This window comes from Nyctereutes procyonoides, unplaced genomic scaffold (assembly GCF_905146905.1).
Source record: "Nyctereutes procyonoides isolate TBG_1078 unplaced genomic scaffold, NYPRO_anot_genome, whole genome shotgun sequence".
Taxonomy (NCBI): domain Eukaryota; kingdom Metazoa; phylum Chordata; class Mammalia; order Carnivora; family Canidae; genus Nyctereutes; species Nyctereutes procyonoides.
Window position 1 is genome coordinate 15,524,786 of NW_026575120.1, and position 15,783 is coordinate 15,540,568.

General features: G+C 34.8%; 1 protein-coding gene across 1 annotated transcript in view; it reads left to right on the forward strand.

Moving 5' to 3' along the window:
* The window catches only part of LOC129516127 (A disintegrin and metallopeptidase domain 3-like), an 88,485-nt gene that overhangs the window by 53,205 nt on the left and 19,497 nt on the right, over positions 1 to 15,783 (forward strand). The window contains exons 13-16 of the mRNA XM_055335464.1: positions 8,378 to 8,476; positions 10,166 to 10,361; positions 10,839 to 10,929; positions 11,115 to 11,307. Coding sequence (XP_055191439.1) covers positions 8,378 to 8,476; positions 10,166 to 10,361; positions 10,839 to 10,929; positions 11,115 to 11,307 — 579 coding nt within the window. The remainder of the gene's footprint in view (positions 1 to 8,377; positions 8,477 to 10,165; positions 10,362 to 10,838; positions 10,930 to 11,114; positions 11,308 to 15,783) is intronic.

The following is a 15,783-nucleotide window of genomic DNA, read 5'->3' on the forward strand; positions in this document are numbered from 1 at the left end:
TGATGAGATTCTATTCCTACAGCACAGTTGTCCTTACAAGTCAATTTCTAAGCCAGGCATTTAGTCTAAATTTACATTATTCATCGAATATTGTGAAAACTTGCTCTCTACTATAGGCCCTTTCTTTGATACTATCCTGGGAATTCCCTGTCATGTCATTGATTTTTGCCCCCCCCACATTAATATTTAATGTATATTCAATCCTCTATCTTCCCTTCTCTAGATAATTTTTCATTAAAATACTTATATTGTGAAGAATAACAAACTTTTGTTAATATTGAAATATAAAAATGAAAAAGAATATCATCTGACTCCTGTAAATTCAAAAGATGTTATATAGTAATAAAGGTTTGATATACTTTAATAATACACTAACTTTGCAGTTAGTGTGAAAACATTGTATCTAATTTTATATAAAATATTACATGATAATCCAGGTATTACAAAAGGTCAGGAATAAATTGTTGTGTTATAAAGGCACCTAAAAAATTTATCTTCTATTTCGGAAGAAAGATCTTTCATCAAAGCTGCTCTTACAACATACCAGTCAAAACAATTCCATGTATTATAGTTTTCAGAGTATAGGTCTTTCACCTTTTTGGTTAAGTGTATTCCTAGGTAATTTTTTTTTTTTTTGCTGCAAATATAAATGGTGTTGTTTTTTATTTGTTTTCTTTTTATATGTATATTTTTTCTTTATTTATGATAGTCACAGAGAGAGAGAGAGAGAGGCAGAGACACAGGCAGAGGGAGAAGCAGGCTCCATGCACAGGGAGCCTGATGTGGGATTCGATCCCGGGTCTCCAGGATCGCGCCCTGGGCCAAAGGCAGGCGCCAAACCACTGCGCCACCCAGGGATCCCCTCTATTTGTTTTCTTTTTGCTACTTTGTTATTAGCATTTAGAAACACTATTGGTCTGGGCATGAATTTTGTATCCTGCAACTTTACTGAATTCATTTATTATTTCTAGTAGTTTTTTGGTGGAGTTTTTGGGATTTTCTGAGTATAGTATTATGTTATCTGCAAATAGAGACAGCTCAACTTCTTTACCAATATATGGATGGCTCTTATTTCTTTCTCTTGTCTGATTGTTGTGGCTAGGACTTCTAGTACTATGTTGAATAAAAGGGATAAGAGTGGAATCTTTATCTTGTTTCTGATCTTAAAGAAAAACTCCCAGTTTTTCCACACCAAGTATGATATTAGATGTGGTGAAAGATCTGTACTCTGTAATCTAAAAATCATTGATGAAAGAAATTGAAGATGACACAAACAAATGGAAAGATACTCCATGATCATAGTTTGGAAGAATTAATATTGTTAAAATGTTCATATTACCCAAAGCAATCTACAGATTCTGTACAATCCCTATCAAAATACCAACAGCATTTTTCACAGAACTAACACAAATAACACTAAAATTTATATGGATTCACAGAAGACCGTGAATAGCCAAAGTGATCTTTGAAGAACAAAGATGAGAGTATCACAATCTCAGAATCAGAGATATATTACAAAAATGTAGTAATCCGAATAGTATGGTCCTGGCATAAAGTTAGACACATCAATCAATAGAATAGATCAAAAGCCCAGAAATAAATCCGAATTTATATATTCGATTAATCTTTGACAAAGGAGGCAAGAATATACAATTGGGAAAAGACAGTCTCTTACCATTTCCAAATGGTGTTGGAAAAACTGGATGGCTAAAATGCAAGAGTGAAACTTGACCGCTTAAACTATACACAAAATAAACTCAAAATGGATTAAAGACCTAAGTGTGATCCTGAAACCATGAAAATACTAGAAGAGATTTTTAGAGGCAATAATTACTATGGCTTCAATCATAGCAACATTGTTCTACCTATGTCTCTTCAGGCAAGGGAAACAAAACTAAAAATAAACTATTGAGACTTACATCAAGATGAAATGCTTTTGTATAGTGAAGGAAGCCATCAAGAAAATAAAAAAGCAAGGAGATTCCAGGAGCATGGCAGAGTAGCAGGACCCTGAGCTCACCCTGTCCCATGTTTACAACTAGATATCACTCATATCTGAGTTTATAAGCCAGAGAGCGTCCTGAAGACTGTCAGAACAAACTCCACAACTACATGTAGGGAAGAAGGTGAATCTGAGAGGTTAAGAAAGGCAGATACAGTGGCTGAGAGTTGTCTGCAGGAGGGAGTTGCAGGTGTGCAGAGTGGAAAGTACTAGGGAGCCCACATGGGGGAAATGAGTCCCTATAATGTCCAGCCTTGAAAACCAGAGGGACTGAACTGTGCTTGTATAACCAGGGGGACTTGGAGCCTGGAGCTTTAAAAGTCAGCTGACTAGGCACTGAACTAAGCTGGAGGGCAAGTGATAGCTGGGTCCCCACACTTAAAAAGACAACAGCCTGCAGGAGGCAATATTGAATGGACATTTTGCACAATGCCTGGGGCAAACAGGAGAGATACCTGTTTATAAGGATTTAGAACATGTTGGGGTCTTTTCTGGGAACAAAGGAGCTGGCAGCTGCCATTTTCCTCCACAATCCCCCAGCATAAACACAGAGCCGAAGGTGCAAAAGGTGGTGCTACATGTATACCTGCTACCTAACCTGCTAGCACTTTGAGCCACCCACTGAAGACTTGCCCACTCCAAGCCTTCTAGCCTCAGAGCTGGGCTTAGTGGGAACTGTTTTAATGCTGCACACCCTGCCCAACTTCTGCCTCCAGGCTCTGCATCCCAGGATTAATGGCTCAGTACAAATTTTGCTAACTGCTGTGTTTTGCCCCGCCCACCTGCAGAAGGTAAAGACATTACAAGTCCCCAGCTTCTGCCACAATTCACTCCCAAGCCACCAGGCACACAGACATCACATCTTCCTGGTTGTCACAACTGCAGTGTGCTGCCTGTAGAAGCTGCTTTTAGGCAAACAGTCTTGAGCAATGCAATGTAGAGAGGGCCCACAGTGACCACCTGGCTGAATACAGACAGCCCCATCAGGCCACTCACCTCAAGATATACATGACCTAACAAACCAATAAACTACTTAAAACTAGACAGTTTTAAATAAATAAAGGGAATATTCCTTTTCATTAGATAAAGGAAAAATTCCACACATCCCATACCTCCTCACTTTCCCACTTTAAATATGGCTCCCATTGCAGACAGCCTCTCTCTCCTTTGTTGTCCTGCCTCCAGCCCCTCTCCCTTGTAGTGTATTCAATAAACTAATGTCTCCTTTGTTCCATCCTTTCACTGCCCATACCACTGGCTTTCACCCAATCATTGCTCCACATTTGGGGGTCTCTGACTGATTGAGATAGACACCACACTGCATCCCTGTCTGCTTCTGCTAACATGCACTGTGCCCCTGACTACTACTTTCCTTTGGGAAACTAACATAAGACTACTGGTTCAGCATAAGTTTTGCTAATGCTGTGAGTGCCTTATCCAGCCACAACCTTGCTCTATGCCCAGCCTCTGTGTTCACAGATGCCTCACACTGTGGCCAGCCACCACATGATCCTGGCCACTTTGCCATCCACACACACTGTACCCTGGCTGCTGCCACTAACATGTGCCATATCCCTGGCCACTGCTGCACTTTGGGGGATCTGAGCCTACGACTAGCAGTTCAGTGCAAATTTTGCTAAAACCATCACACCACTGTGAGCCCTCCTGCAGTCATGTCCCTGAGAGCTAGCCTGCCTGGGTCTCACTAACACCACAGAGAGCAAGCACAGCCCACAACAGGCAGAGAATCAGTGCAGAAGTCTGAACTGAAAGAAAAAGACACTGAGACACAATAGCAGGACATAAACGACACACGTAGGAGACTCCTCTGACATGCCAGGTTCTGGTGAACAGAGGATACTGCACTGCAGGGCACTGTAGGACCTCTTCTTTATAAAGTCACTACTTTAAAGAGCAAAGGATATAATTTTCCTAACACAGAGAAACAGAGGAAGACAAAATGAAACAGGAACTTGTCCCAAATGAAAGAACAAGACAAAATCACAGCAGGAGATCTAAGTGAAACAGAAATAAGTAATATTCCTGATAGAGAATTTGATGATTATAAAGATACTCACTGGAATTCAGAAAAAAGTGGAAGAGATCAGATAAAGCCTAAAGAGATAAAAAATAACAGAGACTCAATAAATAAAATTTAAATTACAATGGATAGATTAAATAGTAGGCCATAGGAAGCAGAGGAATGTATTAGTGACCTAGAGGATAGAGTAATGAAAAGTAATCAAGCTAAACAAGGGAGAGACAGAGTGTATTTTTATTATGCAATAATTACTGTCATTATTGCATAATCACATTCACCTTATAGGGATCCCAGAGGAGGAAGAGAGAGAAAGTGAGGCTGAAAATGTATTTGAAGAAATAATAACTGAAAACTTCCCAAATCTAAGGAGGGAGATAGAGATCCAGATTCAGGAGGCACAGAGATCTTCTGACAAACTCAACCCAAAGAGGTCCACACCAAGACATATAGTAATTAAAATAGCAAAGAATAGTGATAAAAAATTTTAAAGTTTACAAGAGAATTAAAGACAGTTACATAAAAAGGAAACACCCCATAAAGCTATGAGTTAGTTTTTTCAGCAGAAATTTTGCAAGCCAGAGGAGAGTGGAATGATATATTCAAAATGCTGAGGGAAAAATCAGTATTCAAGAATATTCTATCTGGCAAGACTATAATTCAGAATAGAAGGAGAGATAAAGAGTTTCTTAGACAATCAAAAACTAAAGGATTTCATAACCACTGAACCAGCTTTACAAGAAATAGTAAAGGGCATCCTTTGAGTGGAAAGGAAAGACTATACAAAAAATAAAAACCACAAAAGCAGTAAAAAATAAGTGTTTCTGTAAAAGTCAATTAAGGTATTCCTAAAATAAAAAGGTATAAAATATGATAACAAATATCTGAAATATGAAAGGGAGAGGAGTACCAAATGAGTTCAAAATTATAAGTGACCATCAGTTTAATATAGACTACTATGTGCAGATGTTATATATAAAACAAATAGTAATTATAAATCAAAAACAGTAATGGATGTGCAAAAAATAGAATAAGGTATTCAAGTATATCACTAAAGAAAACCAACAAACATGAGATAAAGAGAAGAAAGGCTCAATAATTACTTTGAATGTAACTGCACTAAATAACCCCAACCAAAGACAGAGCATGTTAGGGTGGATAAAATAAACAAGAACCATCTATATGCTGCCTACAGGAGACTCATTTCAGACCTAAAGATACCGTAGACTGAAAGTGAGGAGATGGGGAAACACTAATTATGCAAATACAAGAAAGAAACGTGTAACAGCACTACTTGCATCAGATAAAATAGAGTTTTTTAAAATTTAAATTCCAGTTAACATATAATGTAATACTAGTTTCAGGTATACAATATAATGTTTTGACAATTCTATAACACACCTGGTGTTCATCAAAACAAGAGCAGTCCTTAACACCATCACCTATTTAACACATCCCCCTACCCACCTCCCTTCTGGTAACTATCAGTTTATTCTCCATAGTTAAGGGTCTGTTTCTTGGTTTGTCTTTCTTTTTTCCCCTCTTTGCTTATTTGTTTTCTTTCTTAAATTCCACATATCAGTGAAATCACATATTTTTCTTTCTCTTACTGACTTATTTCACTTAGCATAATACATCATACATATATGCCACATCTTTATCTATTCATAAATCAGTAGACTCTTGGGATGCTTCCATAATTTGGCTACTGTAGATAATGCTGCTATCCTTGGGTTCCTCAATCCCTTGGAATTAGTATTTTTGTATTCTTTCAGTAAATACCTAGTAACACAACTAGGCTAGTTCTATTTTTAACTTCTTGAAGAACCATTTTAAATTCCCACCAACAGCGCAAAAGGGTTCCCCTTTCTCCACATCCTTACAAACCAAGAAACAGACTTTTAACTATATAGAAGAAAGAGATATTTATCAGAGGGGAGGTGGGTAGGGGGATGAGTTAAATAGGTGATGAGGATTAAGGAGTGCGCTTGGCATGCTGAGTACTGGGTGATGTATGGAATCTGAAACTAATATAACACTGTATGTTAACCATACTGGAATTAAAATAAAGAAAAAAAGGAAAATGAAACGGGGCAAGATATTTGCAAAGGATATACCCGATAAGGGGTTAATATCCAAAATACATATAGAATTTATATAACAGCATAAAAAAACAATCTGATTTAAAGTTGAATAGACATTTTTCCAAAGAAGACATCTAGTTGACCAATGGACACATGAAAAGATGCTCAACATCACTTATCATCAGGGAAATGCAAATCAAAGTCACAATGACATGTCACCTTAAACTGGAAAGAATAGATAACAATAAAAAAAAAGCAAGAAATAACAAGTATTGGTAAGGATGTGGAGATAAAGGGAATTGTACACTGTGGGAATTTAAATTGGTGCAGCACTGTGAAATACAGTATGGAGGCTCCTTGAAAAATTGAAAATAGAAATTCATATGATCCAGTAATTCCACTACTGGTATTTACTGAAAGAAAACAAAAACACTAATTCAAAAAGACATACACATCACTTATCACATTATTTACAATGGCCAAGATATGGAAGCTATTGTCATCAATGGACAAATTGATAAGGAAAATGATATATATACACACACACAGAATGGGATATTCTGCAGCTGTAAAATAGGCTGAGTTCTGCCATTTGAGAAAACATGGATATACTTAGAGGGCATTTTTCTAAGTGAAATGAGTCAGACTGAGAAAGAAAAATGACATATGATTGCACTTCTAAGTGGAATCTAAAAAAAAAAAGCCAAATGTATAAACAAACAAAAAGCAAAATCAGATCTATAAATACAAAGAACAAACTGATGGTTCCCAGAGGGGTAGAGAGTGAATGGTTGGGCAGGATAGATTAACGGGAGAGAGAGATACAGGTTTCCAGTTATGGAATGAATAAGTTACAAGAATAAAAGACATTGCATAAGGAATATAGTCAATGATATTGTTAGAGTGATGTATGGGGACTGATGTAGCTACACTTACAGACCTAGCATAATGTATAAACTTGTCAAAGTACAAAGTTGTACACCTGAAACTAGTATAACATTGTGTGAACTATACTCAAATTAAAAATTCATGTAGGGTTGCCTGTGTGGCTCAGCAGTTGAGTGTCTGCCTTTGGCTTAAGGTATGATCTCAGAATCCCGGCCCACATCGGGCTCCCTGTGAGGAGCCTGCTTCTCCCTCTGCCTGTGTCTCTGCCCCCTTCTCTATGTCTCTCATAAATAAATAAATAAATCCAAAAAAACAAAGCTAAAATGAAAATAAGTGAATATATGTGAATATATGACACTAACATTTTATAAACATTAACTCACATATTTAGTGGGGTCAGGGTGGAATAAAGTTTTATTCATAAACTTAAAGAACAAAAGAAGAAAAAAATAAGATGATGATTCTCAGATTTCATGGGTATACCATTTCACAATATCACAATTTCAAAGACTTACCTGAAAAATAAATCAAAACAAAAGTAAGTGTCATGACAAATTTTAAAAGGTAGTGATATATATAGGTGGCTAGGAGTTAACATCATTAATATAGTGCTTATAAATAAAGAAAATAAACAGGAATACATGAACAGAAATACAGACACAAAATATAAAATAAAGCATAATGTGCAGATATGTGACATTTTCAGCACTCTAGCAATAAAAATAATATTGAAACAAATATAGATACAGTTATTTGTACCTTTCCACTTTAATAATTTTTAGATATTACTATCAGTCTTGTGAAACATCACTCGTTTACTGTATGAAAAGAAAAAATTGTATATTATGAAGAGTCATTAATATTTTTCTGCTCTATTATCTAATAATTTCTAGAATTAATATTTAACATAAGGCCTTAGAGCTAAAAAGATAAACTATTTTCTTTGACCCATTATTTATGACAATAAAATGTTATAGATTAGAATATTCTGTTACATGCATAAATTGTTATATGTTCCCAATATGAGATCTTGAGGAGGTCTGGTAAAATAGAAAAGTACTTAGGGCATAATAAATTAAAAACTAAGAAGTTAGAGTGCATTCAATTCATACTCCTAGAAGACTGAAAGAAATTGCATTCAGTTTTTTGTAGTTCAGTTTCTTGAGCATAGAAGCATGGATTTAATTACCATCTTTTTTTTCCTATGCTGAAAATATAAGTTTAGATGTAGTGTTAAATACAGAAGTGAAAATCATAATGTGTTTGTAATTAACTTCAGGAAATATTTTGTATATTTTGAAATACATGCATTTATTTATTTGATTGAAAATTCCTATTATTTAACTCTTTTATTTTGGCTTATAGGAATGCAGTCATAGAAAATGTTGTAACCCTGTAGATTGTACTCTGATTGGATTTGCAGAGTGTGGCAGCGGACCATGCTGTGATAGAAAAACTTGTCTGGTAAGCTTTCAAAATACTATTTGGTTTTCTTCCATATTTTTTTGTGTTGTGTGTTCATTTTTTTTTTTAGCATTTTTAGACTTTTTTATACAGCTTTCAAATATGCAATTTTATGTGCCTGACTTATATATACAATATGTATCTTTATGTACCTGATACATACATTTAGTTAATTCATACATTCATACAACTTTATGTACCTGACTCAGGTACATACATTCATATATGTACTTAATTCTAAGTTCCAAGGATGTCTTTAGATCTTTTCCAACCTCCTTAGCTATGCCTTTCACTGCATCATTTTTAATCTACTCAGGACCCATCTAGTTATTATTCAATATTAATTTCTGATTATTTGGACACTATGAATTACTCTTGGTCATACCTGAATTTAGCTCTTCATGATCAGGCAATTTATGACAAAATTGAAAATAAGCTGCCCAACACACAGTTGACATACAATATTTGAATAAACAGACAATAACAATCTCATTTAGAGAACAGCAGAAAAAGAGTCCATGTAGTATAGTCAGCAAGATATAGTATGTTTAGTACTGAAGTTCTATGCAAGGACTCCTGGTCCCAGAAGTGGATTGAATCATTGACTTCCCTTGGCAAGTTTTCCATTCAGTTTTCCTTTATTGCCACACCTAAAAGGAGTCTGAGTAAGATTTGTGTTTGGGGATCACTTCATTGTAGCCTCTTGCTGCCTTTGTGTTACTTTCAGGTGTCAACAACAGTCATAGAAGCTGATCCATTAGAGATTTTGATTGGTAGGTTCTCTGTCAATGAAATCTCTCCTAACATCATTCTACTTTGTTCTGTGTGTGTTTTCACTCTCTGTGCTAGTAATTAAAGCCAGTGGTCACTTGTCTTCAAGGAGTATGAATAAAGAGGCAAGACTAGAGTTTCTTTTTTTTTCTTTTTTTTTTTTTAAGTCTAGAGTTTCTAATACTTAGCTATAAAGCTTATCATTCTTCCATTCATCAGAACTCTCATCTTGGCCTTGGTCTCCAAATCAGCGGTATTGAACAATAAGACTTTTCTACACAGTCCTTTGCCCTTTTCCATACACATGGGGATAATTCCTACATTTGGTAGAGCCTTTAAAAAAATTAAGAGTAAGATCCCATAGCATAACATTTACCATTTTCAGGTGAACAATTTAGGGGCATTCGGTACATTCACAATGCTGCACAACTACCACCTCTACCTAGTTCCAAAACATGTTCCTCACTCAAACAGGAGACTCCCAGCCCATTAACCACTTGCTCTCCTTTTTCCCTCCGCCTCAGTCTCTGACAACCTCCAATTTGTGTTCTGTCTGGAGTAACCTATTCTGGATATTTCATATAAGTAGAAGTATAGAATATGTGACCTTTTGTGTCTGGCTTTCTTAAGGTAGTGTTGAAGTTTCATCCACCTTGTAGCATATATATCAGTGCTCCTTCCACTGTATGAATACCATAATTTGTTCATCTATTCATCCATTGATGGACAGTTGGGTTTTTTTCCAATCTATTTCATTTGAGCTTTTAAGTAAATTCATAATTTGACTTTAAGTAGTTAAAATGTTACTTCCACTTTTACTAGTGGAAGTAACAGAAATATGCTGCTCTCATTTAAGATTTTTTTTTACATTTTTGGTTTACTACTTTAAAAAAATACTAGTTTTTCTTTGTCTCACAGATAGCAGAAAGAGGACGTTTATGTAGGCAAAGGACAGATCCATGTGATTTTCCAGAATTTTGCAATGGATCATCTACATCTTGTGTACCTGATGTGAAATCTGTTGATTTAGAACCATGCAATAATAAGACTGCCTTTTGCTTTGGAGGAGTATGCCAAGATCCGGATATACAGTGTGAAAAATTATTTGGAAAATGTAATCGTTATGTCTTTTGTTCTGGGGTTCATTTATTTTTCTAAAGTCAATAATCCATCCAATAGCCATTATAAAAGATATGTTTTGTTTAAATCCAAATTTGAAAATAAAATTGTGAATCAATGTGACTTTGAACTATATAAACAGGCAAAACAGACTTAATAAGTACAGGACCAATAAAAGAGGATATTAATCCAATTTCAGGTGATAGGTGCAAAGGAGAGCAGAATATTAGAATTATAGATAAAAGAGCAAATGTCTAGTTTCTTAATTATTTCTGCCTGTGATACAATTTTCCTATTCTCAAGTGGATAGTTTTTAGTGTTTCTCCTTCTCATATATCCAGTAGATGACACTAAATATTTATAGCAGATGACACTGACTGGGCATTGTTATTGTCTAGATGTCCCTATAGTAATTTACCACTTTTATTTTAAAAATTTTTTAAGATGAGTAATTATAACTTTATATTTTCAGTTGCTAAAGTTTCTACTTATCTATGTACACAAGAAGTGAATTTTCAAGCAGATACTTTTGGAAATTGTGGAAACACAGGTTGCAGTTTTGGGTGTGTATTTAGCTAACTCCTTTTCTCAAATGCATGTGTGTGTGTATGCAAAAATAAGTTAATACAAATGAGAGATGGACCTAATATATACAGATGAATTTATTTGTTATATAAGATGATGTATGTTCTGAATAACTTTGATGTTATGATCTGAGTAACATTTTGAATTATCTTCATATTGCCAGGAGTATCCTTTGTGGAAAGTTAGTTTGTCACTGGACACATTCAGAAATAGTACCAAAATCATCAGTTCATGATGTTCAATATACTTACCTTGGAGGCCATATTTGTTTGTCAGCCCATGTAAGAAATGACACAACATCTTCAGCTATGGATCTTACCCAAATGAGCAATGGCACTATGTGTGGATACAATAAGGTAAGTAAAAATTTTACTTGATTCCATACATGATATGTGTGTGTGTCTGAGTGTCTGTGTATATAAGTGTCTGTGCATAAGAAAGAGAAAAAAGAGGATGAGGTCCAAGATGATGATCTAGAAAGACCCGGAACTCACTTCCTCCCCTGGATACACTGCATCTACACTGAGATATAGAACTGTTCCCTCTGGAAAGAGAGAGACTTTAAGATTTTTCATTTATATTTAATATTACAAATTTTGGTTACTGTTTCATGATCTTAAGATTCAAACATCAGAATTTCTATTAACCAAAGGAATGCTTACTTCACTATCATTTTTAATTATAAATTTTGCTATAGATATTTAAACTTGTTTTCTCATACTTGAGAATCTAAACCTCTTTGGTAAGCCAGAATCTAATCTTCAAAAATCTGTGTAAATAAAAAACAAAAAAGAATCAGATAATACATGAAAAAGGAGGTCAGAACAATCTAATAAGAACAACGAAGAAAAGCAAAAGAAGCCAAGAATTTAATCTTTCTATAATTGACAATTTGATGGTAATGAAAGTAAAATGTTTATTTGTCATTGGCCAACTTGCCTAATTCTTCCTCCAAAAGCAAAATATATGTATGTTAAAAATTTGGCCTTCCCATAAGACACAATAATAAAACAGAGTTTAAGCTTTGTTTATATTTTTTCTTAAAAATTTTGAGAAACAAAATAAACTTTTTAAACTGTACCATTAAAAAATTAGTTGACCAAAGGAAAAAAGTACACATATTTTAATAAAAATATTTATATTGAGATATAATATTTTAAGAAATGAAAATCAAGAGGAAAACGGAAGTGACTAGTAAGCTTGTCTAAGAATGAGAAAAGATATTCTGACATAAAAATGACATAATTGCAAAGGAACAAACTATCACTGACTATTATAAATTAATATGTCATCCTTTCAAAGATATTTAAAATGAAAAAATATTTACTATAAATATGACAGAGTAAATACGTAAATGTATTAACTAATTTAATCATTAATATACCTTAAGGTGGTATTTGAGTGTGTGTGTGTGTGTGTTCGTGGTATAACACATAAAAATAATTTGGTCTTTGTCCCTCATTTTTGGCAGAGTTTCTAAATCCCCTTGGAACTTCCTGTGTGTGGAAGAATGTGTTCTGTTATTCATCTGCTTCCAACCAAACTTGAGTTTATGCTAATGATATGACTTAGGGTGGAATCTCTAGATTGCTTTAGGGTGGGACTGGTTATAAGAAAAACCAAATGATTAGAGTTGGAAGACTTAGCCCCACTCACAGACCTCTATGAAAGAAAAGTGGTGTGGCTAGAGGTTGAATTTCATAAAAACTTTTGAACATTGAGATTCAGAGTCTTTCTAAGTTGGTGAACAATCTGCTGCAATGATAAGATGTTTAGAGATGTCATGGGCACTATGACATCCTCCTTGCCCCGTAGTGCCCAGTATACCTTACTCTATGCATTTCTTCCATTCAACTGTTGCTGAGTTGCATCCTTTGTAATAAACTGGTAAACATAAGTAAAGTGTTTTCTTGAGTTCTGTGAGCCAAATGAGCAAACTATCAAACCTGAGGAGGGGGCCATGGGAACCTCCAATTTATAAGCCAGATGGTTAGAAGTATAGGTGGTCTGGGATTTGCATCTGGTATCTGACATGGGGCAGTCTTATGGCACTTTTAAGTTGTAGAATGTGATTTTAACTCCAAATAGTGTCAGAATTGAGTTATATGGAATTATTAGACACTCAGTTGGTATTAAAGAAAGCACCACATAATATATATATATGTATATATATATCACAACATATACATATATCACAATATATGTGTATAGTATGTATATGTGTATATGCACACACATACACACATACCCCCAACATATATCAGTGCAAAAAAGTCTCATGAAATTGAATATATGACTATAGAATATGAAAATGTTCCATCTAACTTGTTATTATATAAATACAAATTAAATGAATATCCAGCAGTTATTTTTGTGTTATTTGGGCATTGAAAATAGCATTTGATGGTGAGAAGCATAATTAGTATCATCTTAAAATAAGTGTAAATTAGCACATGCCTTCTGGAAAGTGATTTAGAAATATGTAAAGAGTGAGATGCCTGGGTGGTTCAGTCAGTTAAGTGTATGACCATGGTCTCTGCTTGGGTCTTGATCCGGGGTCATCAGTTTGAACTGTGCTTGGCATGGAGCCTACTTTAAAAATAATGTGTAAAGAGTTTAATATATTAACATACTTTTAAATCCATTTCTAATGTAATAATGAATTAATTTTTAGCTATTAGGAAATATACACTAGTATAGAGCAATTATGAATTGACTTACAATAAAGAATAAAACCAATACACATTAAACACCAACTGTAGGTTGGTTAAATTATAGTATGCTACATTTCTCTATACAGCAACATTTGCAAATAATTTTTAATGACCCCACCATATATTTCCAACATAGTGTATAAGAAATCAGAGCAAAACCTACGAAACATGCATTTCTTCTGTTTGGATTACACATGGAAATTCTGTGGGTTTTGATTTTGACTAAAGTGTAGATTGTGATTTGGCTAAAGTTGTCTTGCTGGTCCTTCCCAAGCCAAGATTGTAACAGCCCTGTGACTTTATGTCTTTGAAGTTAGATCTTCATAAGTAGGTTAAAAGTAAAGTTTTTAGAAGGAGTGCTAGCATCATGACATTGTGGCATTGATAGCATTTAAAAGCATTTATAACCTAGGAAAACTAAATAAAAGATATGCAAGACAACTTCTACATTGAAACTGCAAAGTATAGTGTAAAGTAGAGATACACTCTAATAGAGAAGATCTACAGAAATGGATAAACCATCCGGGATGCCTGGATGGCTCAGTGGTTGAGCATCTGCTTTTGGCTCAGGGCGTGATCCTAGTCCTGGGATCGAATCCCACATCAGGCTTCCTGCATGGAGCCTACTTCTCCCTCTGGCTATGTCTCTGCCTCCCTTTCTGTGTCTCTCATGAATAAATAAATAAAATCTTTTAAAAAATGGATAGACCATCGTCATTTATTGGAAGACTTAAATTTGTTATGATGTTAATGTTCTCAATCAATAGATGAATATACCCCCAAGAAACAAACTCCCAGCAGGTTTTTTTTTGGTTTTCACTTTTTTGGTAGCAGTGAGGATGTTCTGCTGGTGGTGATTGAAAAACTGACTTAAAGGTTTACCTAAAAATGTAAAGGGCAATATAATTAATGTAATTTTATTTTTTAAAAATAATTTTCTTTATTTGAGAGAGAAAGAGAGAGATCATGAATGGGAGGGAGAGCAGAGGCAGAGGGAGAGGGAGAAGCAGAGGAGCCAGAGGCAGGACTGGATCCCAGAACCTTAAGAACATTACCTGAGCCAACGGCAGACACCTAACTGACTGAGCCACTCAGACACCCTGTAGTCAATATAGTTTTAAAGAAAATGGAAACTGGAAATTCATACTACTAAATATCAAGACTTACTGTAAAGTTAAAATAATTAAACCATTGTAGTATTGGTATAAGAATAAACTAAAAAAAAAGAATAGATAAACTAATCTCTAGGCTAAAATAGAAAATACTATTTCAGAGGAATTGCAGATAAAGATTTTCAATACAGAGCTCAAAGAAAATTTAGTGTCTGGTACACTAAAAGATTTCTTAAACGCTACAAAAAGAGTTGCATGTATAGGAAAATATTGACAAATATATATGTGATGATTAAAAATGACTAGATAGAGATTTGAGGTTCCAGAAGGATGCACTAGACATACTTTTTTACTATGTACAGTTAAAAAACAATTTTATATGTAAGGCAAAAATAAGAAGACTCTGAAAGCTGAAGAGAGAAATGCAAACTAAGTAGAGACTTCAAAACCCAAGGAACAACATAGCAATGTGTTTCCTTTTCTTTTTGCCACATATATCCCAAGCTGGGTGTCAGAGAAGCTAGCAACTCAGAAATGCCAAATAGAACAGACAAAAAGAAGTCATCAAGGAAGGCCAAACTTCTTTAGCCAAAAGAGCAGTATAGCAAATAGTACACTTTTAAATAATAGCTGTTCTACTTCAACTGAAAACAGAAAAAATTGGGGTCATATCTACACTCTCACCAGGGTGTAATGAGCAGAGGCCCAGTGGCATCTGTCCTTCTTTGACCCTTCTAGTAATTAGGAGTTCTTCTCATTTCAGGTGTTAGTGGAATCTTTACTTCCAACCTTACCTGTCAATAATGAGGCAATGTCCCTTGCCTTTCCTCTAGAGCTCTAACAGGAACTGTTACAACAGGCTTTAACAGGTTTTAGAATCTCATAACATAAAACTAAAAATATCTAGGTTTCAATAAAAAATCACTCTTCATACCAAGAACCAGGAAAATCTCAAATTGAAAGAGAAAAAACCCAAACACTAATACCAAGACAACACCAAGATGGT